The sequence below is a fragment of the Boleophthalmus pectinirostris genome, unplaced genomic scaffold (genome assembly GCF_026225935.1).
Source record: "Boleophthalmus pectinirostris isolate CB_2022bp ecotype Guang Dong unplaced genomic scaffold, ASM2622593v1 HiC_scaffold_9, whole genome shotgun sequence".
In the NCBI taxonomy this organism is placed as follows: Eukaryota; Metazoa; Chordata; class Actinopteri; order Gobiiformes; family Gobiidae; genus Boleophthalmus; species Boleophthalmus pectinirostris.
In genome coordinates, this window is record NW_026571541.1 from 18,297,553 (window position 1) to 18,321,513 (window position 23,961).

General features: G+C 36.8%; 1 protein-coding gene across 2 annotated transcripts; it reads right to left on the reverse strand.

The window, feature by feature from the left end:
* Positions 1-65: 65 nt before the first annotated feature.
* Positions 66-22,504, reverse strand: si:ch211-213d14.1 (POU class 2 homeobox associating-factor 2). Of its 2 annotated transcripts, XM_055148019.1 has the most exons (6): positions 22,417-22,504; positions 10,179-10,264; positions 9,367-9,467; positions 2,807-2,846; positions 2,286-2,587; positions 66-1,387 (listed from the first exon to the last, which is right to left on the reverse strand). In XM_055148019.1, the coding sequence occupies exons 2-6, from the start codon at positions 10,186-10,188 to the stop codon at positions 962-964; spliced, it is 879 nt and encodes a 292-aa protein (XP_055003994.1). In that variant the 5' UTR covers positions 10,189-10,264; positions 22,417-22,504; the 3' UTR covers positions 66-961. The 2 variants fall into 2 exon arrangements, with proteins under 2 accessions (XP_055003994.1, XP_020782558.1); XM_020926899.2 differs by lacking the exon at positions 22,417-22,504 and having other exon boundaries at positions 10,179-10,912.
* Between the last annotated feature and the right edge of the window lie 1,457 nt (positions 22,505-23,961).

Sequence of the window (23,961 nt, forward strand, 5' to 3'; positions counted from 1 at the left end):
TTACGCCAGCAATGTTCTGTAAAAAAAAAAAAGAAAAAAAAAAGAGACTCATTTACCCTATATCTAGCTGGCTTATTATCAAGTCTGTACCTTTTATTCAGGTGTTGAAGCGCCATCACGTGGCTAAAGATGAGTACAACATGACAGAGCTTAAAGTTGTGATTTCGTTAAAAGAAAACAACAACAAAAAATCCGAGACGAATGTCATTCAAATATGTCATCAGTCAAATGTTTTGGAGCAGTAATACAACTTTTTTTTTTCTTTATTGAAACATACCAAGCCTTAAATATATTGCATAGAAACCATTGCTACATACTATAGTACTTTTACAAAAACTGTTAAGGAGTGTAGTAACGTATATTACAAAGCTAATAGTTGATGTGAAGAAAAATAGAACATTTCTTTAATTAGAGCTGGGCAATTAATTACATTTTAATTGAGCTTGAGATACAGCCAATCCTCTGTCAGTCCAATCTTAAACACATTGGTTTGAAGCAGAGTTAAAACTTTTATTTTGTTTTTAAGAAAGAATTAAAAAAAAAAAGCGATAGATCAATACAGTGTAAAAAATGATGTGACCCAGCCCTTGAGTAATTGTGGAAACATAAGTAAATCAGAAATAACAACAGTACATTTTTACCTGAGTCAAGCTATAAGTATGAGAGAATGTTGAGCATCGAGTCTAGTTTCTGTCACACAAAGGTTTAAATTTAAAAAGAGGAAAGAGGAAAGTGCAAATAGTTCGATTAAGATTTAAAAAGTTAAGTAATGTAAGCTACATCTTTGCTTTGGCCATATCCATAAGTTTCAAATAAATAAAGTTATGAAAGGAACAGCTAAAATAGTTACACAGAAAAGTTTATTGACCTAAAACTTCTTATTTCATTAAAAAAGTGTCTGTTTGTGCTTCACCACAACAGCGCCCCTACTGTCCAACCTGCTACAGTACAGTCTTTGGTCTCAGTAGGCTCTCCTGATTTCATACGGAGACCAAGAGCTGACCGCATCCTCTTTGGCCCAGGACGAGTGACTGTCGCTGGTGGGGGGCAGGCTGTGGTTGTCACCCTCCTCACTGACCATCTTGGACATGAGCTCTGGGGTGCTTATGTACGGTGGGCACACATAGGATGAGGCACTGGTGTATGGGCTACTGCCTGAGGTGGTGGTGAGGGAGTGGTAGTGGGCGTCCTCTAGTGGATGGAGAGTGTATGGCTGGCTGATTGGCGCCAGAGAGGAACCTCGGCTGGGAGAGCGGTACTGGGACGGACTGCCGGGGGTCTCGGGGCTGGGCATGGACGCGGGCACAGAGACAGGGGCCAGACTGTCCCCACACAGAGGGTCCACCTGAGACACCGGCTCAGAGACTGGCTGCTCCCACGAATCCCTCTGTGGACAACACAACATACATAAGACCCTGTATTTTCTGTATGCAGGTTAAATTAAAGAGGGTTTCTGACTTTAGTGATTATTTATGTTGTGTTTAGGGCCTAGGGTTTAGTTTGTTTGTGAGTCCATGACATTTTAGCTTACCCCTTTAATAAAACAGCTATCTATTTTGCTACATAACTTATATATTTTATTTCATTTCCATCTTGCACTGTTTCTCCTTACCAAACCAACACTTTTTAATATACTTTTTTAATTTACTATATTTTATTTGCATCTATATTTTTTGCTCTTTGTCATAATATTGTAATATGTGAGCTACTCTGTGCAAATAATTTCCCTTGTGGATAAATTAAATTTGTATGATTTTAAATCAATATATTGATTGCACATTGCCTTATTGTTTTGTTTATTCATTATATTATGGTGTCCATAAAATGTATATTTTGGTCCCCATGTGATGAGTCCACAAATACATTCCACATTTTGTCTTAACAGGTCACATATTTAATTCTTCATATTAGGTTGAAATGTCTTTCCTAATCTTATGCCATCATTATTATCATTATGATTATCAACAACAATGTATAATAAATGATTATATAATATAAAATGTATATAATTTACTGACATTAAAAAAACAGGATAGTCCCATTGAGGTTCAAAGATCTCTTTTTCAACGAAGTCCTGGCTAAGAGGTATCAACATTTCATATAATTAATAATTAATATTTCAGCTATAAAACAAACAATATAAACAGGATCAGGTCAACAGTTGCCTTTCCATGTCTGTTAAGAGGATGTCAAAATGAGCCAGATGTATACGATTTTTTGAGTTTCTGTAGGGAGTTCCAATCAGCAAGAGTACAACACTGAAAAGACACTTTGTATTGACATACCAGAAAGAGATGTGAGGAGGTGTCACTGCTGAAGGGAGGCAGCAAAGAGGACAGGGCTGTGGAGGGCAGGAAAGACCCCCCGGAGCTGGAGAAGGCAGAGGCTGTGCGGTAGTCCCCAAAGGTTTCTGGGTAATAGCTGTCGATGAGGGAGGAGTAGCTGCTCATAGTGGGAGCCTCACAGCCCAGCGCCTTGGCCCCCAGGCTGGACGAGTATAAGTCCGGGGAGAATTGTTTTGTGGAGGAGCAGAAATCCGAATCGAAGGTGCGTCTCATGCCATAGTACCCAGGCAGGACATGAGATCCTGAGGAGAAAGTCCAGAGTTAGATGATCACAGGAGTAGATACTATCTGATTAGCAATAATGAAAGTATCTCCTACTTGTTTACATACAAATAGAGGTTTATGCATATCACTGATTGAAAACATTAAGTGGTGTGGTGAAAGATTTAAGTGGCTTTAACAGCAGCAGTGATGGAGACTGAGGGTAGACACTGTGAGAACCACAGACAGTGAAATCTTACCTGACATCTGCATGAAAGAAGGTGGAGTGGTGGACCCCCCCTGTGAAGCACAAAGCACAACATTAGATGACATGATAGAGCCAAAATCTTATCTCACTTCAGTCAATGGGACAGGCCAAGTTTGTGAATTGTGGAGTGGGTCCTCAAGGTCTCTAAGCAGAAGGAGAAGCTGCAAGGGCCAGCACAGAAAGTCAGCCTCACTGATTAGGTAGCACAGAAAAAGTGCGCCAAATTTGAGCTTGCTTCAAAACATGATTAACCCTCTCCAGGCAGGCGTTGCAGATTTGCAACAGCTAAATGCCAATTATCTACTTACTCCAAATCCATATTTTATGAGCTTTTTTTACTCAGGAGCCTTTTTTCCCATCCATGCTGATAAACGTGGACGATGCAGACTGTGCAAGAATGGCGACACACAAACGGCCTGCTAGAAGTGCAAAGTACTTTTGTTGTTTACAAAGGATAAAAATTGTTTCTTGGAGTACCACACGAAAAAGTGATGTTGTTCTGCCAATGTAAAGCACTGTTACACTGTGATTTATGTTTTCATTGTTATGAAAAGTGGCATACACATAAAGTTAGTGTTCATATCATTTTCAGTCTTCAGTGTTAATTTACCACACCAGACCAATGCTGCAAATCTGCAACATCCCAGAACGCACTGGATGTGAAGGTCTCTCTCAAAAAAAAGTCAGGATTGTATATTACTACCCCATATGATCATTTTCCCCAAATATCAGATTTTTTCTTGTTACTAAAATTTTATTTGAGCCTGAGAGGGTTAAGATATGAGGTAATTGCAAACAAAAAACAAGCATGTTACTTTTAAGTAAAAAAGTACACAATTTTACAGTTTACAATTTCATGTTGTACAGTATAATCCTGGGTTAAATTAAATTACTATATTTTAATGGAGGCCTTTTATAAAAATCTGCCTTAGAGAAAGGTTTGCAGTGAAAAATAATAATTCATATCAATAAGAGTTTATAAGAAAGAGATACTTTGCTGAAGTTTTTTTTTTTTTTTAAATTACTCTCCAGTATAAACCTGAGAATAAAACAGTGTAATCCCTCATTTGTCCAGGAGTGGTTCTTCACCTTAAACCTGAGAATATTTTCATTAGTTCAAATAGTATTACTCTATTATAATATTACATTTTAATTAATCAAAGTTTCTTTTACACACATCTTTTTATACCAGGTTTATAGTATGTGCTCCTCTGTAGAAGTTCCACATGTGAGTGAGCAGGACATTGCTGGTTATTGGAGCGTAGACAGTCAGGTCAGTTTGGATGTGGAAGGAGCACAGCAGTAGCTCATGCCCAGGGTATAGGCACAGTTGTTTGCATATTGCTAACATGAAAGAGTTGATATTAAGCCCATGTTGACTGGGAAGCATGCAAATGTTGAGGCTTAAATTTGAATGTAATTTGCCAGCGCCAAGACTTCCTTCTGTGGCCCAGGTACGGCACAGTGACTCTCTGAAGGCTGCGTATGGAAATGCTCCCAGACTCTAGAGGTGGGGGATGCGACTACACCAGTCATGTCGGTCACTCGTTATGACTATGTTTAAACCTACTTCTTAGAATAAGCCTTATGCTGTCCATACTGCTGTGTACAGGGGTTACCTATAAATACAAGTTACTTTAAGAGATTACTTATAAGCAATGGTAAAACATAATGAAGTACAAGTAAAAATAGTAGTATATAAAAGTAGTAGAAGTGTACATTTTAGGTATCTGTATTTTACTTGAGTACATTTTAAAGTGGCTATTTTATTATGGTTTGAGACCTGCTGTAAAGGCTGAGGGGGTTATTTTAAATATGTTCTTAGTTTGAGCAAACAAAAATATACATTTGAAGCTTTATAAAACCTCAAAATCTGTGCAAAATACTTTTACATACTGTTAATGGGTCCTTTAATATTTTTTTTTACTTGAACATTTTTGTGCTCCAGTATCTGTACTTTTACTTCAGTAAAAATGCAGATCTTTACATCAAAAATTGCACAAAGTTTCAAATTTTATTTTTTGTTTACTGTTTGTCAATTTTGCACATATTTTTTGTTTTGTCTGTCAGATAGCATTAGTAAAACTTTGAACTAATGTTATGTCCAGTTGTCCTTTTTCCTTGAGAATAAAAACACAATTGATAAAATTCTGCTCTGGGAACTGTTCACTTTCAGTTAGCCTTGTGTAAATTAGATTTGAGTTAGTCTTTAACAAAACTCCAAAACGTAGGTTCTTATGTAGACCCATGTCAGAAATGTCTAACAAAACATGATCCCAGATACCAGTTTATTTACATAAGTAACCATGCATGTATTCATTAAACATATCCTTATGTCATATTAGCTTTGTTATTTACCTTGGTGATGTAACACTATATTCTCTATAGACTCTCCGAGTTTAGACTTGAAGCAGTTGGGCTTGTGGTCAGAGTTTGTTCATAGTTGTCAGTAGTCTTTTATCAGCTCATATAAACACTTCATGGCTCTACATAATCGTTGTAGCATGCATCGCTTAAATCCATTCAAATGAAAAGCACATTGGGACTAGAGATTTAGTAACGCCTCTTAATTATGAAAATACTTTACAACAGTCTTTAAATGTAGACAAAGCTTTATCAGTGAATATCTAGACTGTTTTGCTCTGTTTTGTTCACAGATGACCAGTGGTGGAAAAAATCTACTTAAGTAAAAGTAGCAAAAAGTAGTAGCAAAAATGTCCTTAAACAGTACAAAGCTTTGTACAGATTTTGAGGTCTTATAAAGTTTTAAATGTATTGATTTTGATAAAAAAAAATTTGTGCTGAATTTTGACAACTGAATGATTTTGAAAGAATGAAGTTCCCACTGTAAAATGTACTTAAGTAAAGTATAGATACCTAAATACTTCTCAATAGATAAATAATGAGTGCAGATGTAGTGGCCTCTCGCTCTCCCAGTCATTGTCTACGCATGGGAGAGAGAGAAACGTAATTTTGATTCCTTTGTATGTCTAGTATATGTGAATAAATTGACAATAAAGCTAACTTTGAACCAACTTTTATACTTAAGTACAATACTACTTTTACTTTGTTACATTCCACCAATGCAGATGACAACCAATGAAACTTTCTCACAATTGAATTAATCCTGGACAAATGAAGGACTACACTACAGCATCACCATGTCAACAGACTTTATACTATTTGCCGTGTGGATGTATCATGATCATATAATCAGATCTTTGTCACCACAAAAATATTTCTGTTACATAGAGCTTCTATTCAAATTCATTTATCAAGAAATTAGTCGGACATAAACACAGGGCTCCATTCAGCTGTACAGTCATTTGCATCTTTAATGTATTTCTTTTAGTATAAGCTCCAACTCTGTGTAAAAGTTTACTACAGTTACAACAGTCATACTTAACAGTTGCATGATCTGGCAATCCAAAGCAAGGAACTTTTTGTGGAGTGGATATTTTCTGAACTTTAACTTTTATGCAACTAATTACAATTGTTAGCAGTGAAAGTAAAAATAATCACAGATTTATATGAACATGTTTGCTTCATAACTCTGGAGAATACTAACAGAAGATTTAAATCTACACTGTCTAAAATTTCAGATGAGGGGCCTGCCACCTGTTTGTGACCATGGATATGTTATTGGTTTGTGTGGAATATTCCAGTTTGGCATTAAACCTATGTTGCATTTATCAAATAATGAAATTATAGGTGGTTTATCACACACAAACAAAATACATTCCATTGAGCTGTGAGTGGGGATGCCTCTCCACATATCTGACAAATAATATGGAAGTTTAACATCATACCAACATTCCAGGACAAGCAATAACATCTCCATGGAAACAAGCAGGTGGTGGCATACCAAATGCCAGAAAAGTTAAGCAGTGCACCTTTAAAAATGAACAAAAACAACAACATCAAAACAAAAATGTAAAATCAAATATATACTACTTTCAACTACTAAGTCTTAACTTGTAAGAGGGTTTGTGGTATTGTGATAAAAGTGTGGAGTAGTTTGCGTGTGTGTGCTGCTGCGCCTCACTGCAGTGCTTTCAGAGCTCGGACACAAAAACAACAGCAGCTGCAGAGAGATGGACCTGAATGGAGAAAGATGGAGACTCTGGATCTGTTTGTTTTGCCAACTGTCAAGTGAAGCACGGCATGTTTCTTTAAATCTACTACACTACAATACATCATAATAACATCTACAGCAAAATCACTCTTTTGGATAAGTGAGCTCTCTATTTTGCTATACACAATTACTATTCTACTCAACTACTGTGGTCTGAAAGTGGTAGTCATGGGTTTGAAAACATCATAAAATAGAAAGCACCTATTTTTAGTAAATGTGTTCACAAGGTTAGATAATAAGCAAATTTTTGTCATTTCGTCACCAGTGTTTTCCCTATAAATGTGTATGATTTTGTTGTTATTTGGATAGCACACAGCAATAATAACAATGGTACTCTAATGGTATGTACTGTATTCACAGATTTCAGTTTTCTATTGATGCCATTTAAGGACCTTACAAAAGCTACATTTTGGATTTTTGAATTGTTAATTGCTATGTCAACAGTGACTCTGAAACCCATGGATATGACATCATAGTGCATAGTGCATTAGAAGAACACTATCTGGAAATGTTGGTAACAAAGTAACTTTTAGTCAATGTAAGTTATCCAATAAACCATTTAAATTACTATGTTATCATAAGAAATGCTATGTCAGTGAATCACTGATTAGTTAATCTAGGCAAAAAACTGTATTTGAGCTTCAAAAAGTGACGCACCAATCCAGCTTTTTCAGTTCCAAACCCGATTTCGATACTATGGCTTTAAGTATCTGTTGATTTCTGATATCAACCAGTACCAGTGCAGAGAAAGAAAACAGCATTTATTTCCTACCTAAAATAAAATAAGACAGAACTGATCCAAATTTGTTAATTGGGCTGTTATTAATCTCTCAACTAATCACAACATTATGACTACATTTACTATACTACTACATCAGCACTACTCTTACTCACTACTCTCTTACTTATTACATTAATTAATATCCCACCAGGATATCATCTGAATCGGTATTTTGAAGCTGATATCCAATTCAGCAATTTTTTTAGTATTGACACCAATATCCAATACCAGTAGTAGCAGTGGTATCAGATAATATTAAGGCAAAATATTGTGGGGTAATTATATTTGGCCTAAAATAATAATCTCAAAATACCAGGCTCTGATATCACTTACATGTATCTGAGTAATCAATTAGCAAACCCCGCTTGATTTTTCATTATTTGCAATATACTGTGCTCAATAAAAAATTTTCCATTGACATTTAATTATGTTTCACTTAACGCTTGCCTCCATTCTCTGTTTACAAGCTTTAAAAAGGTCTACACATTCAATGCTAACAGGACATATATAAAATGAAGTTACCAGGGCCACTGACGCATGTGAACAAGTTGCACCCAGAGACTAGTCCCTGGTAGCAACAAGTAAACAGTAGCAAACATATTGTATTAGGACCTTATATTATAATGTATTTCAATAGATTAATCCACTTTTTGTATTTGGTTTTAATTCATTTTTCACCTGGGGCATTTTTGTTTAATTGTACATGATAACATCTGTTCAAAAATCTGAATTATCTAGGCTCCCATACAGTTTTGTGTGTATACTTATGTCTTCTTTGCACAGGGTTAATTATGGCCCTCTAAACTATTGTCATGATTTTTCCAAGTATACAATGATTTTGGTGGCTTTCAGATGCGTACTTGTGTGTGTATGTGTGTGTGTGTGTGACAGCGTGACAACAGATAGTGCAGGATCATTTTATGGTTTTATGTTTTTTGTTTAATTTGAAGTCCCCTTCTTTTGTCTGGCCCTAAACCCTGTCATTAGACCGTGGTTGGTGCGCTGTGTGTGTATGAGTGGACATGCCGATGCTCACACATGGTAAACAGCACTGTCTATAGACTCTTTCACTGCCACTATAAGCGACTGAAAAGGAGGTCTTGCTCGTGCACGTTTTAAAGTAAATCTGCCTTGGGTGTTTGTGTGCGACAACAATGGAGGACTTGTACGGCAACCAAGACAATGTCCGCGGGCAGGTGTGAGAGGATGGGACTTTGCATAGGCAGCCAGTCGCACGGCCAGGCTCCCTCCATCCTGTACTGAAAACCCCATGCCCCGCCCTTCCCAAAGCTCAGGGACTTTTGAATCGCAATGCCACAGTCATTGTCATCTTTGTGTCAGCTCTTTTGTGAGGTCATCCCAGGTCTCTCTCTCTGTAACCAGTGTTTAGCTATTTACAGATTGGCTTTTGGACTTCTGCAGGCGGTTTGGGAGCATAGAGACACAGAAGAGGGGAGGGGAGTGGGAACCTGGTCAATGCCTTAACCATGGATCGTTAGCAGACAAAACAGCCCAAATGTAAACAGAGAGGGAAATTTCAAAAGAGAGATGAATAATTGTGCTACAAACAGAATGTCAGCTGTGGTTTGAATGAAAAATGACATGGGAAAGGAGAGGACAAAAGTGAGATGCTTACAGTGTATCTGGGTCCACTGGTCTGTCGAGATCGTTTTTCAGCCAGGAGGTCCTTCACAGTGTGTTTGACCCGGACGCCTTGGTAAACCCGCTTGGAAAAATCTGCGAAAAGTTTTACATCAAATACAAATCCATGTAACACAACTGCGTACAGATTTTCATCCATTCCCACAAATGCTGTTCATTTGAATGTTTCACAGTTTTATGCATATAGGCCAATGACCTGTTGGGATTGGTGTGTAAATATCATGGAAATTACATTTGGTTTGGTTCATGCAAATGGATGGCAAAAAAGAGGCAATTTAGTGTAAATTAATGTAACACTCAAGTGAATATATGTGTTATTATTTTATATAATAATAATAATAATATCATCATCATCATCATCATCATCATCATCATCATAATTTTGTATTATAAGTAAACAATAAATAAATCTGTCATTAGCACAGGTGTGATTTGGGGACATTCCTGAGTAGCAGAAGCATAAACTCGATGAAAATGCAAACTTTATTATACAGAAGGAAATTGCATGCAAAAAACTATATGTAAAAGATCCCTGTTTTTTGAATGGACCTTTTTAGATAAGCCCCCAGTTTATTCAAACCAGCCAAAATATTGATTTACTACTAATAATTTGCAGCACATTATAGAAGACAATTGCGCTAATACCATGTCAGATTATATTTTTTTGATAAAAGAGTCTTCTTAGTAAGCTATGTTTTACAATGTTGTGAATAATTCATATTTAAAACAAGAAAATATAAAACATAAATGCATACAAAGTTGCAAAAATCATAGTTATTGCCCTACCTGTGTCCATGATGTCTGTATGTGTCTCTTCCTCAGTTTATCCCCTGCAGTAGTTGATCCCTGTCTCTGCGTTCATCAGGACCATACTGAGGTGAGAGTATAAACCGCTCTGTGAAAAGGGCTGGACACACGCCACTCTGTGCTTCACCCAGCTCCACAAAATGACCTTTATCAATTTGTTTAAATGCAAATGTCTGGCAGGGACGTTTTTTAGCCTATTTGCATCGCTGTCCAGATTAAGGGCTTGTGAGCACCAGCAGCGTGGAGAGGAGACTGGGCAGATCTGAGTCACTCCCCTCTGCTCCTCTGCTCTGAAAAGCTTATATTGTTTTCTATAGTTTTGATTTACTGAGCGGGAGTTTTTTGTGCTGGTTTGTGGTAAAGTCATGGTGCTTTTTAAGTGGTTTTAAGAAGCTGTCCACATGTCATTTGCACTATCCATTTATATATACACTGCACAATATAGAAGCAGAATATCAAAGGACGAGGTGTGAATGCAAGCACACTAACCCTGTGGTTTTAGTTTCCTGGTTGAATCATTCATTATCTGTCCAAGTATAATTTGTCATAATAGACTGGGTATTGAATAGTTTTATAAGCCACACAAAGCAGGTAAAAAGTACCACGCAAGATAAACTATAAAATCATTAAAGGTCATAATACATATTACACAAAATGGGTTCTTGTGAACTTTGAGCCATGTTAGAATTTTGTTACTTTCTCAGAAACATACTTGGAGTTGTTTTTTGTTTCCTTTACACATGTTTGAGTAATCCTGGTTCACTGCTGTCTACATCTCCAAAGTTCAAAATGCTCTGTTCAACCTTGTGATGTCATGCAGTGGTAATTTTCAGTTTAACAGTTACCTTTTACCTTTTGTTTGGTAGAGATGGGAAATTCCAGGTGAAGGTTCTAGTGAAAGTGTATACTGATTTTAAAAGACAACGGAGCACTTCCTGTATTCCACATGACATCACAAGGTGGAACAATGTTTGAGAAAAGAATTCAGCCTAAATATGCAGGCAGAAAATAGAGTAACATGGGCTCTTTAAGTTTTTAGTGCATGTTATATAAGCAACACTGACGTAAATCATATAATCAAAAGTACACAAAAGTATTAAAAGTTAGACAAGAAGTTTAAAGGTGCACTATGTAACATGTCCGGTGGATCATACATCTCCTGCATGTTTTTAAGATATTACTCTTAAGTAGGGCTGCACAATATATTACAAAAATATCAATATAACAAATAAATACAAAGTTCTCAATTTTACAGAAGTTTAATGTTTTTAAATAACATTCACAAAAAAGGTAGATTTTATCAATGTCTTGGTTTAGTCTCTTGTCTATTTTTTTATTTTGACAGTTAACAGTAATAAAAGAAGGATCAGTTTTTATTTAATTTAACAGTGGCTAGCACTCACGCCTCATAGCAAGAAGGTTCAGGGTTCGATCCCCAGGTTGCCCGGGCGTTTCTGTGTGGAGTTTGCATGTTTCTCCCCGTGTCGGTTTCCCCCATCAATCCAAAACATGCTACATAGGTCTCCAAGAACAGTTGATAGTCAAGGTCAATTAAATACCATCAATCAATGAATCTGCCCAGGGACTACAGGTGGAAATTAACACTGGTGCTCCAACCTGGTACAATGCATCTCTCCTGTTAAGATTAATGTAAAATTGTGCGCTGTCCCTGTCTCAAATAAATAAATATTGCAATAATATTGTTACTAAAGTTATCAAATATCATATCTTTTTATCGTACAGCCCTAGTCTTAAGTATGAATTTAAGGTTGTTTCTATTCCCATAAATACCTTCAAAACCTTGCATTCTTACTGTGAGTGAGTCACCTCTCCACAGATTTGACCTGACAGCTGACCAGGTCTGACGTGACATGTTGCCTGCTTGCTTATCTCCATGGAGATAAATATGTTTAATGCCGTGTTGTGGAAATTTCCAGGCAAAGCAGGAACGTCTCCATCTCCAGGAAAGTTACATAGTGCAGGGTAAATGTTTTTTCCTCTTTCCGAATTAGAGACCCTTACCAAAATAATCGACACCTTTTTGTCTGGTCCACTAAACTTACAACTGTACAAAACTAAATGTGAGTGAATTTTCCTTTCCCTTCCCCCTGTAAATGGACTGTCCTTCCCAATAACTCTGCTCCTACAATGACCTCATATTAGAGTCAACTGAAAACACATCTTAAGACCTGTACTTTATTTTATTTCCACTGGTTTATAAAAGTGTTTGTAATTTGTTGTTTTACTGTAAACATCTTTTCCTCTCTCTTTTATTATGGAGCACTGTTGCTGCAGTTTTCACAATAAGTACAATCCGTGAGAATTTGAAACATTACCATAACAATTGGCAATGTAAAGTAAAAGCTAAATAATATATTTCAATGGTGATATGTCCTCAAAATGTTGCCTATAAATGGGGAGCAGAAGCATAAATAAAAAATATAAATACATTTTACTGCTTCTTCTAAGCAGGCGTAAACTAAATTTCTTTTTTTTCTGAAATATAAAAATCTAAAATCATGAATAAATGGTTGAAACTATGCAGACAAGACAGCATACTGAACAATTTATGTATCTATTTTTGTCCAATATTTTTCTTTGATTTCCTTGTATCAAGCCATTCGATAAAAGTGTTATGAGAATAAGTCATGCCCAAACAATTTTCAGAAACCTACATCTGTGCTTCTAATCTACACAGCTGTGTAACAAGATTTACTATTTGAAATACAAATTTGAAGTACAAGTTTTATTTGACCTTTTATCACTAGATGGCACCAAAAATACAGACAGGTTTATGGACTTGATCTGTGTTTAACTATTCAAATACCGGGTCATTGCCTAGTTTTTTACAACTCAGAAGATAACAAGTCAAACCAGTTTAATGTATTTTAATGTACACCTCAATAGGTAGTACATTATCCACAACTACCATTTACACTGTTGTTTTGAGCATGTGAGTAAGTTCACTGTAACAAATGGGAAAAAGCAGGGGACTTTTTCATCAAGCTAGAGGTCCACTAAACCTATTTTGACAGCAAATATTCAGGATACAAGGCACATATTTCCTGGTCCGTGTTCTGTGTTTTATTATGTGAGTGGCTGATCTGATGTGTGGGGTTTTATCAGTTAATGACCAGGAGATAAGAGGAATGCACAGCTCTGCTCTCAACGGACATCTGCGGTGAACAGGAAGGAAGAAGCATGGGTCTACTGTATGTGCCACAGTACCTACTGTCATTGTGTGCATAACATGTGGTTTGTTAAATACAGGTGCACTGTGTAGCTTGTCTGGTGGGGGTTACTGCCTTGTCTGGAATGTTCAACAGTATGGCATTAAAGGTCCTATATTACACAAAATGGATGATTGTGACCTTTAAGACATGTTATAATCTTGTAACCTCCTCAAAAACATATGCAGAGTTGTGTTTATTTCATTCACACATGATAGAGAAATCCTTTATTTTTAGTCTGTCTACATCTCCAAAGCTCAAAATGCACTGTTCCTTCTTGTGATGTTATGTACTGGTAGTTTTCAAGTTAATAGCTGCATTTTGCCTTTAGTTCAATAAAGACAGGCAAATTAAGGGCTGAAATCATCCAGATGGTTCCAGTGAAGGTGTATGGAGTTTAAAAACACATTGGAGGACTTCCTGTATTACCACATGACATCACAAGTTGGTTTAGAGTGTTTCCCAGTTGAGAGAAGACCTCAATATGCACAGTTTGTGTGTTAAACATGTGTGAATGAAACAAAACACAACTCAAGGTATGTTTGGGATGCTTAAACAATAATATAACAGATCAGAAACTAGCGCAGTATAGGCCCTTTAAACATCTTTCTTCCATTTATTCAATTACAGATATTCTTTTAAAATACTTGCATTTTTCTTATTGTGAGCACCTTGGAGATAGATAAGTTTAAAGTTATACTGTGAAACATTCCAGGCAAAGCAATAACATTTGTAGAGACAAGCAGGCGGTGGACCCGTCCAATACAACATGTCTAATATAATCAGTAATGTACATGTAATAGACTATAGGCTTTTTTAAAGCACTCTTCTAATATGAAACTTAAAAATAATGAATACTAAGATAACAACTATAACACTGACTGTACTATATATTATACTACTAGGCAATAAATCTAGAAGACAGAATTATATATTTCATGCTATAAGGTTGTATCATGTTACACATAAATTAATTAGAATCCGTAATTAGCGACCTCTTGTGGATCTCTGTTGCCAGAAGGTCATTCACACTTTGTCCAGTGGATGGCAGTAAAACACAAGCAAAGCCGGTCAGTGACGTACGCCCTGAGACTACAGACAGACGACTATACATTTAATCAGAGGCAATGACGTGCGTATCAAACATATTTGTCTGAATCAAATATTGTCAGGATACAGACGGGACCAGCAGAAGTGAGTCTGACGTACTATAAACCCGTTATTAAGATTATGGCAGCAGCCGGGTCCCATACCACTGATATTACACAGAATTGTACAAGCTAACAAAAGGTGTTTAGCTGTAAGGATTGTACAACTAAACGATGCTCTCTGGTGGTGAGGACTGAAAAATTCAGTCTACAATGCTGTAAACAAGGGCACGTCAATACATTAGAATCTAATGAAAAAGTAGGTCTAAGGCACATTTTGCGTTAGGGCACATATAGTGGTTGTCAATTCGTTTGGACTATGATCATGAATATAACTACAACCACATTACTGTAAACTTTCAACATTATTTATGACATGTATAAATATTGGGGTAGTCCAAACTCTGAAATCTTGGGCTGTCCAGATTATTCACGCAATAAATGTGTGATTATTCCAGTCACAATATAAAATTAATAACTTATAAAATAATAATGAAGACATTTTTTAAGTTAGTTCAGTTCATTTAATAAAAAATTAGTGCTTTTACTGACACATTAACTTTATTAACCAAATTAACCATTCAGAAACTTTGATTTCATAAAGCTGGTCACAAACTAGTGAAGGGCAATGTATGTGACAAGGGGAATGATGGCAAATAAATATTTAAATGTTGTTTGACTGTGGTGTAAATAATTGTGATGAATAACTGTTGAATTTTGATGTTTCTCCCAAAATTTGAATTTAAGGAATGTATTAATTGTAAATGTATTACATAATAGTGTTCACAATACTAAAACTCGATTTTGATACTAAGGAACAGACTTGATTCTCAATACTGAGTCCAATACCATGATACCATGTTACCATGATAATAAAAATGCTATTTTATTTAGACAATATGAAATGACAAATGTAATTTTCAACATGTAATTGTAATACTTTCTTTTATATTACCATCTCATCTTATATCTGTGAAAATTCTCAGTCGTACAGGTTCCATGGTGGTCCATGGGTGTATACTAGCCGAAGTGGTCTTAAACTTGTTCTGATGCAGATCAAGATAATTCTAAACCTATTTAGGGAAGGTTCATTTCTGTTCATTCAGTTCAAATGAGTATCTAATTTCAATATAAGTTTTAATATTGATTCATATCAGATTTGTGGTACTTTTGACAACCCTATTACATAATACCATATAATATTCTAGTTAAATAAACAACAATAAACATGACCACATAATTTTAGACATACACTGCCCTGCAGATAGCCAGTGTCTAAAACACTATGGGTTTTCTCATTTTATTGCTCTAATTCACCTCCTCTCAGCATTAAATATTTTACATTTGGACTCCACTATCTATCAGCCTGACAGCTTTAGTGGCAGCTTACTTTTCTGTTAGGAAAATGTTGTCCTGAGTTGAGAGAAGGTGAAATAAGGCTAAACACTTCACAACTCATCAATTTGGTAGAAAAAGAGCCACAGCCATAGTGTATGATTTCATGCCACCTCGCCTGTCAAGTGGAATACAGATAAGAAAAAGTACAGGGCTATATGTGCTGGATAATTTATTTTCATTAGTTAAGTTGTTGAGGAAGTAGATATATCTCAGTTAAAGAACTATTGCCATCATTGCACAGCCTGAGAAATTCGGAAAAAAATGTTAAAAGCTTAACTAGTTCATTGTGACATTTTAAGTTGAATAACTAGCCTTGCTTAAAACAAAGACAAAATTGATTGTTGTGAGTTTTAAGCCATGTTAGAATGTTCTTGCCTCCTCAAAAATGTACCCTGAGTTGTGTTTTGCTTCATTCACACATGAATGAAATCCTGTATTACTAGTCTGTCCACATCTCCAAAGCTCAAATCTCAAATCTCCCTTGTAATGTCATTTATTGGAACAGTGTTTTTTGTTTTAGAGAAGAACACAGCTGGGTTTTTATTTTAAACATGTGTGAATGAAACAAGACACAACTCCAGGTGTGTTTTTGATGAGGAAACAACATTATAATAGATCAGAAAAAAGTGTAATATGGGCCCTTTAATTCAATACAATTCTCTGGATTAGAGAGTGAATCTGATCTGTTTATTTGATATCAGATATTTCAGTGGTTTCAAAACATTTCAATTCTGACTAGTTAAAAATAATTTGAAAATGAATTTGCCATTCGGAGTAGGCAAAATGTTTTGATCAATTATAAAATGGTGTTTCATATCATGACATTACTTTTTAAATATGATTTATTTGTGCATTTTTTGTTTTTAAAATTATCTAACCATAACTTAATGAATGTGAGTGTGTGAGTTTGTATGTGTGTGATATTTTGATTATTTAAAAGCCCTTCTGGGGACTGGTGTTGCAAACAATTGAATTGTTAATCTATGTTTGTCATATCTGACCCTATTCAAATAAATGAATAAATAAATAACCAGGTTCCGCCATTATAATTGTGACTGCATTATGTACATATAGGCCTTATTGAAATCATACAGGCCATTCGCTCACTGTTGGAAATGATAAACCACTGTTGCGTCACGAGAGAAATGCCTTAAATTCTTTGGCTTGTCTGGAAAGATATATTTTGCTGAGTGGGGTAATAGAAATGTTTACATAAGAAAGTGCATGCATACAGATTCACACCAGTCTGGAGTAAAGTGGAATGGTCACATGACTCGGTCCCCTGGAGAATGAACTTTATTATTTCCACATAATCTTCAGAATGATCTATGGAAAGCCTTACCATGCTCCATCTACACCACTGGTCCAATCTGATCTCATTTTAAGAGGTGGTTTTACCTTATATGGCAAGAAAGGGGACATAGAGAAACAGCTTCAAATTCAGGGCACTGGGGCAACTGTTTTGGGGGTTGATTTGGAGGTAAAGGTCTTTTGCTGATTGAGTCTTTTATTTCTTATGCTTATTTTTAAAGAGACCATATTATGCTGTTTTCCGATCTATGTTGTAATGCTGTTTCCTCATCAAAAACAAACCTGGAATTGTGTTTTGCTTCATTCACACATGTTTAACACACAAACCCTGCATAAACCCTGAGTTCTTCTCTCAAATAGAAAACACTTTGTTCCACCTTGTCATGTCATGTGGCAATACAGGAAGTTGCTCCACATACACTTCACTAGAATCAATTGGATAAATTCAGCCCTGGAATTGCCAATCTCTATTGAACAAAAGGTGGAACAGAACATTTTGAGCTTCAGAGATGTAAACAGATTAATAATAAAGGATTACGCAAACATGTGTGAATGAAACAAAACACAACCCCAGATATGTTTTTGAGGAAGTAGCAATATTAAAAGACCACAAGTCTATTTTGAGTAATATAGGACTTTTAAGCTCAATTTTCCCCTGGTGTAGTCCAAGTCCAGAGTCTAGTGTGAAAATATAATATTATATGTAGCTATTATTATATATGTAGCTAAAATGTATATCATATTGTTGTTGATAAAAACGATACACTGTGACATAATTAAGGGATACTATATATGACTAAATTGTGACAGTTTTGTAAATTTATAAAATCGACAATAAGACGAAAAAATTGGGATTCAAGTTTCATGCTCCTGATAAAGCAAAAACAAAAATAACTGGTTTAGTCATGGCGCAACACATGTCTGGCTTTTATTTAGGTCTACATCAGACCAAGCTAGTCCTTGTTTAGTCCATATTAAGTCCTAATTTAAACCTCTTATCAAGACATAGATTAAATGTCCTATATTACACAAAATGGGTTCTTGTGAGGTTTAAGCCATGTTGTAATGCTGTTACATCATCAAAAACATACCCGGAGTTGTGTTTTGTTTCATTCACACATGTTTGAGTAATCCTAGTTTATTAGTGTGTCTACATCTTCAATGCTCAAAATGCTATGTTTCACCTTATGATGTCATGAGGTGGTAGGATTCAAGTTAACAGCTACCTTTTATCTTTTGTTTAGGCAATTCCAGAACTGAAATTATCCAAATGATTCTAATGAAGGTGTATGGAGTTCCTGTATTGCCACATTTCACCACATTTTTACCACACTGAGAAAAACTCAACCTAAATATGGGATTTGTGTATTAAACATGTGTGCATGAAAGAAAACACAACTCCAGGTTTGTTTTTGATGAGGAACCAACATAACAACATAGATCAGAAAATAGTGTAATTTGGACCCTTTAATTTAGGCCAAATCTGCAAAAAATGGTAACTGCAAAATCCCTTTTCTAAGATGACATTTAAATTTAAGTATCTTATTTTAGATCTTGGGAGTCATGACCAGTATCGCACAGTGCACCGCAAAGTGTGATTTAAATCTATGGGCACGAGGTTGGTGATTAGCTGAACTCGCGCTGATCAATCAACAGGCAACATTTGGAGTAAAATGGAAATGTACTTAAAAGCAATCAGCAGAGGCGACTACAGAGACAGCCAGAGGACTCCGGCTTTCAGTGACAGTCTCGTATTTGCACATGGAACGAATCAAACTCTATTTTCAGCACTTTATAAACAAGCTCCTTCTAAATGTGCAGTACTGAAAGGACACACCAAGATGGAAATAAGAGGTAAAGCATTTTGTCTCTATCAAACTTCTGGAGTCAAGGTGACGGCAAATAAAACAAAACACTGGCTTTATATTCCTTAGGCAGGGTGGAGAGGTGAGAGTATTTCTATTACAGTAGAGAGGGGAACAGAAGCTCAGTAATTAGAGCACTTAATCAAAAAAGAGCAGTTGTGTTCTTGGGTAAGAAACTTAAAAGTCTTATATTGTGCAAAATTGACTCTTGTGGAGCATTTTCTGTATAACCACATGACATCACAAGGTTGAACAAAGTTTTTTCAATATGAGAATAGAACTTGGCCTAAATATGTAGGGTTTGTGTGTTAAACATGTGTGAATGAAACGAAACACAACTCCAGTGAAGACAACAAAATAACAAAACAACATTATCACAGAAAATAGCATAATATGATACATAATACAAAATAGATTTAAAGCAGAACTAAGTAAAATTTTTTCCTTAATTAATGTCTTTCAAAGACCCTCTGATGGTTACATGTGACATTTTGGGGTGTTTGAAGGATACACTGGCACCCCCAGCTGTCTCTGGGCAGAAAAACCAGACATGCAACTTCATTGCCACTGACCAACATACACACAGGTAACCAAGCTAGTGACACTCCCCTTACCTGCGCTATCTGCAGGTCACTGCAAGAATAAATATCTAGTGTTTATTTGTGAGGTGTCAGCCATGGCACAACCAGCTAAGAGACAGTGGAAGCCTTTGTCCAAGAATGCAAGGAAAAAAAAACCTGAATCGGACAGAGCTCATGCTCACAGGAGTCAGCCTGGGGAAGGTGTCTGAGGAAGATCAGAGCTCAAGGAAAGAGAAGGAGCGATGCAGATCTGGTGATATTGTTATTGAACACGTAAGTTTAATATACATTGCTCTTATCACTGTTATAGTTATGTAACTTGAGTAATTGTTAGCTTTAATATTTAGTTATCTTGTTTGTAGATCAGATGCTGTTATTAGCATGCACGCCAGTATCAAACAGGATCACGCATTTGCGTGTGATCAGTGTGCATCACGTCAGAGTCACTTCTGTAATTGACAGACTGATGTTTCATCTGTATGTAGTAGTAATGTTATATACTTTAGCAGCTCGACATGTTCTTTGTTGTCAGTATTGTCAGGCCGTCTGTAAACGAAGCAACAAACAACTTTAGCCCAGATGTAAAATCAGCCTGAACATTTAACAGTAACAAATTTGTGTTGGATCAACCCGTTTGGAATTTCAAGGGAGATTTAGAATGATATTATTTATCTAAAGAAATAGCATTACCTACCTGAGATATTTTGTTGCGTACAGTGTTCACCGGCTTTGTGGAAACAAATGTGAGCGCTCAGCTGGGCAGTGGGCGAGGTGGGGAGAGTATTTACAACAGTACATTTTCACAAGCAACCTGCTGGGGGAGCACTACTGCTGAAGTTGCTTAGTTCTGCTTTAAATCACAAATTTTTAGGAACCTGTGACTAATACGAGCAGTTTAGGTGTTTGATGTTCAGCAACAAAGGTGAAAATGATTAAACGAAAAATTGTAGTAGCAGTTCCAGCTAAATCAGATCTTTCGGTCAGATTAAAACAAAGCAGGTTAAAACAAAACTCAGATTAAATAATAATAATAATAATAATAATAATAATAAAGCAGGATTACTCAAACATGTGTGAATAAAAGAAAGCAACTCTGAACATATTTTAGATTATGTCACATTATAATATGACTGAAACTCTTAAAGGTCTTATAGTACACAAAATGGATTCTTGTGAGCATTAAGTCACTCTCTGTAGCCCTTCTGGTAAGGTCTAAGCTGTTGTTAGTCTGTTCACCAAGGAGCTTCAAATGTTTACCTGGGCATGAATGGGCACAGCACCTGCTCGATGACCTAACCCTAGTTACCATGGCACATTTTTCCCAAGAACAATCTGTTCTGATCTGTCCTGTTCCTTAACATATAAACATAAAAGTCCTCAATTACTCCCAACTAGTCTTCCCAGTGACACATGATAATCACCCCTCACACAGACTTAATTAGGGGATTAGGAGAACGAAGCAGAAGTTTACATTTGCTCCATGTCTGGATCAGCCTGTGCTCTCTCAACACTGTTCAAAGCTGTAGAGTTTAGAGACAGAACATTGTGCGTGCAGGCCCAGAGGTCGAGATGAGGTACAGGTAACGTCAGAGACGTCCTTCTCACGTCAGAGGTACAAGAATGTGAGTGAGAGCACAGGACAGTAAGAGGGAGGAGCAGACACCAGGGTAAACAGCAACACTGTCTTCAAACTGTGATAAGACAGCAGGGTGGTGCCACATATTTTTGCTTGGAGGAGCTGTGGGGGTTCTAAGTTTAAAGGTGTGCACTCAACATGTAAATATAGAGACTTTTAACAATAGACCACACCTACACACCTAGCCCCACCCCATGTTTGCTACACTGTTTTAAACAAGTTTAAAGTAAATTAAAGTAGTTAGTAGTTATTTATATATCCTAATATGCAATTATTCTTTTTTTATGTAGTCTCATTTTGAATGCCATTGGAATATCTTAAATCAAGACGGGATGTCCTATGAAACTGTGGCAAAAACCTCTGGGGGAGCTATAGGGGTGCACTGGCCATTTTGGGGGATGCTAATACCCCCTCAAGTCCTACCCTGGCACCGCCCCTGTAAACCCTGTAGGCCAGAGAAGGCTCTTTGATATAGTGCATCAGTTAATATGTTTTAATGGTACACAGTTTTCTGATGAGGAATCTTCCTCATCTTCCTACTTGTCACCATGATGATGTAATCTCTTTGTCTGGAATGTTCCACAGTATATAGCCATGCATTTATTCAATTATTTCAGTCATTAGTTAGTTTCAGTGTAGAGAACCTATCCATTCACAGAGATATTTGCCATTGTCTGTTTAGGTTAGATCATTGTCAGAACTAAAGACGTTACTTGGCAAAACCTATTCTCTCTAAAAACTTTGGCCACTCAGCTTTTACTGTTATTAATGCAATATCATAGGACCTTGGAAAATTGTGCTGTCTGAGCTTGCTTTTGATATAGAATTGTACATTTTTGCTATTGAAGTTGTCTGTATATGTCTATGTATGTTCTGTCACATGATTATTTAAGTTCGGTGCAGGCAGTTTAGGTGCAGAGGGCCACCCAGAGTCAAGTGTATTTGGACCCTTCACACAACCTCTTTATCCAGGGCCTGTTTCCATCAGACAGTGGAAAGAACTGGAGTTTTACTAATGAGCTGATCACAAGATCTTAGTTGGACTCACCAGAGCTGCACCAGCAGTCTGCCCCGGGACTCTGCAGGATTCTGACAACTTTAATCTCCCTCTAGATCATCCGTGACAGCATCTCCTCCATTACTGCTGTCAAAGAGAAAAAGGCACATTTCAATTTCAGTCCATGCTACAGGAAAATTTGCAAAGCACCAGAGATGCTGCTGTTTATAACAGATTATTCAAAAATGTAAACAAAAATGATGGAAAGTCATAAATATTTAGTCTCATCCACAAATTACTTTTTATCTAAAAATGCTTACAGTCTGTGCATGCTTTCTCCTCATATCTACAGTTTTCAAGTGGAGTTTCATGGGTAGGTTTACTGCAGTCACTATCAGAGGTCAAATGACGTTAAACGCACTGCTCCCATAATAATGGCTGGAACACTCAGATGTTATTAGAGCTAATAGAGAGTTGTCAGCAGAGCCCTGAATGTGCTGGTGTTGGTTTGATGCTGCACAGAGGCCAGCAGTCTGAATCCAATGCAGAAAGCAGTGACATGTGAAGTGAGGCGTGCAGATTGAAAAAGAATCTGTCCAAAGTGAATTGATGTACAACGTGTGGTCTGTGCAGTGGACCCCAGCCACGGGCACGGAGGCCGGGGCTGGACAAGCTCATTTCCAGATGTGTCCTGGGACATGACTTATGTAAGGTGAGGTGCTCTCATAGTGGGCTGGCCCTGTGTCGACTCAAGGAGTTCTAATGTTGATCAAGTCTCAGAACCTGCTCTTCTCTTTTATCTTTAGCCCTGTCCATTCATCTGAGCTCAAACATATCAGTGCTGTATTCACTATACTGTGTGCACAACCGTGTGTTTGCTCCACACTGACCTCATGAGTGAAAACATATTGAGAACCATAATGACAGTTTTTCATAACCTTCTGGCTTACAGAGGCAGAGCCTGACAACCTCAATTCATTTGTCGTGCAAACGCACAGAGAAGGGCCCTGTCAATGGACGTCTCTCTCCACAAACTGACAGAGAGGATTAAATCACTCCATTAAGCACAATGTCTTCTCTGAAGCTGCAAAGGAGCGCTTGGTTTACTCACCTGTGTGAACCTGTAAACTGCTCTTCAGAGTCTCTGAGGCCTGGGCTGTGGCGGGAGGCTGTTTACTTAAACAACAGTAGCAGAGGTGTGACTGTTTGACTTCTCACTGTACAGATGACATCACTGCGCCATTGAACACTCGCTACTTTGGTGAAATGAGCCATGAGCGAAAGTAAACTGTGGAAAGTTCATCCACAAAAAGCCAAGTACAACATCTTCAAAGAGTCTGCCCAGTCATGCTTCAGCACATCTAATGTCCAAATGCATTATATCATTCTTATATCATTCTTATCTGCTGTGATTGTGGTTTACTGTTGTTCTCAATGTGTTTCACCATGACAACAGGATCTGTATTCACATATAATATTAGCACTATGAGCTTTGTGCATTGATTATATAACTTAATCCTGAAATCAAAACTAATGACTATTTGATTATTATTAAGCCCCATCAGTTAAAATGGCTCAAACTGCAGTAATCACTCT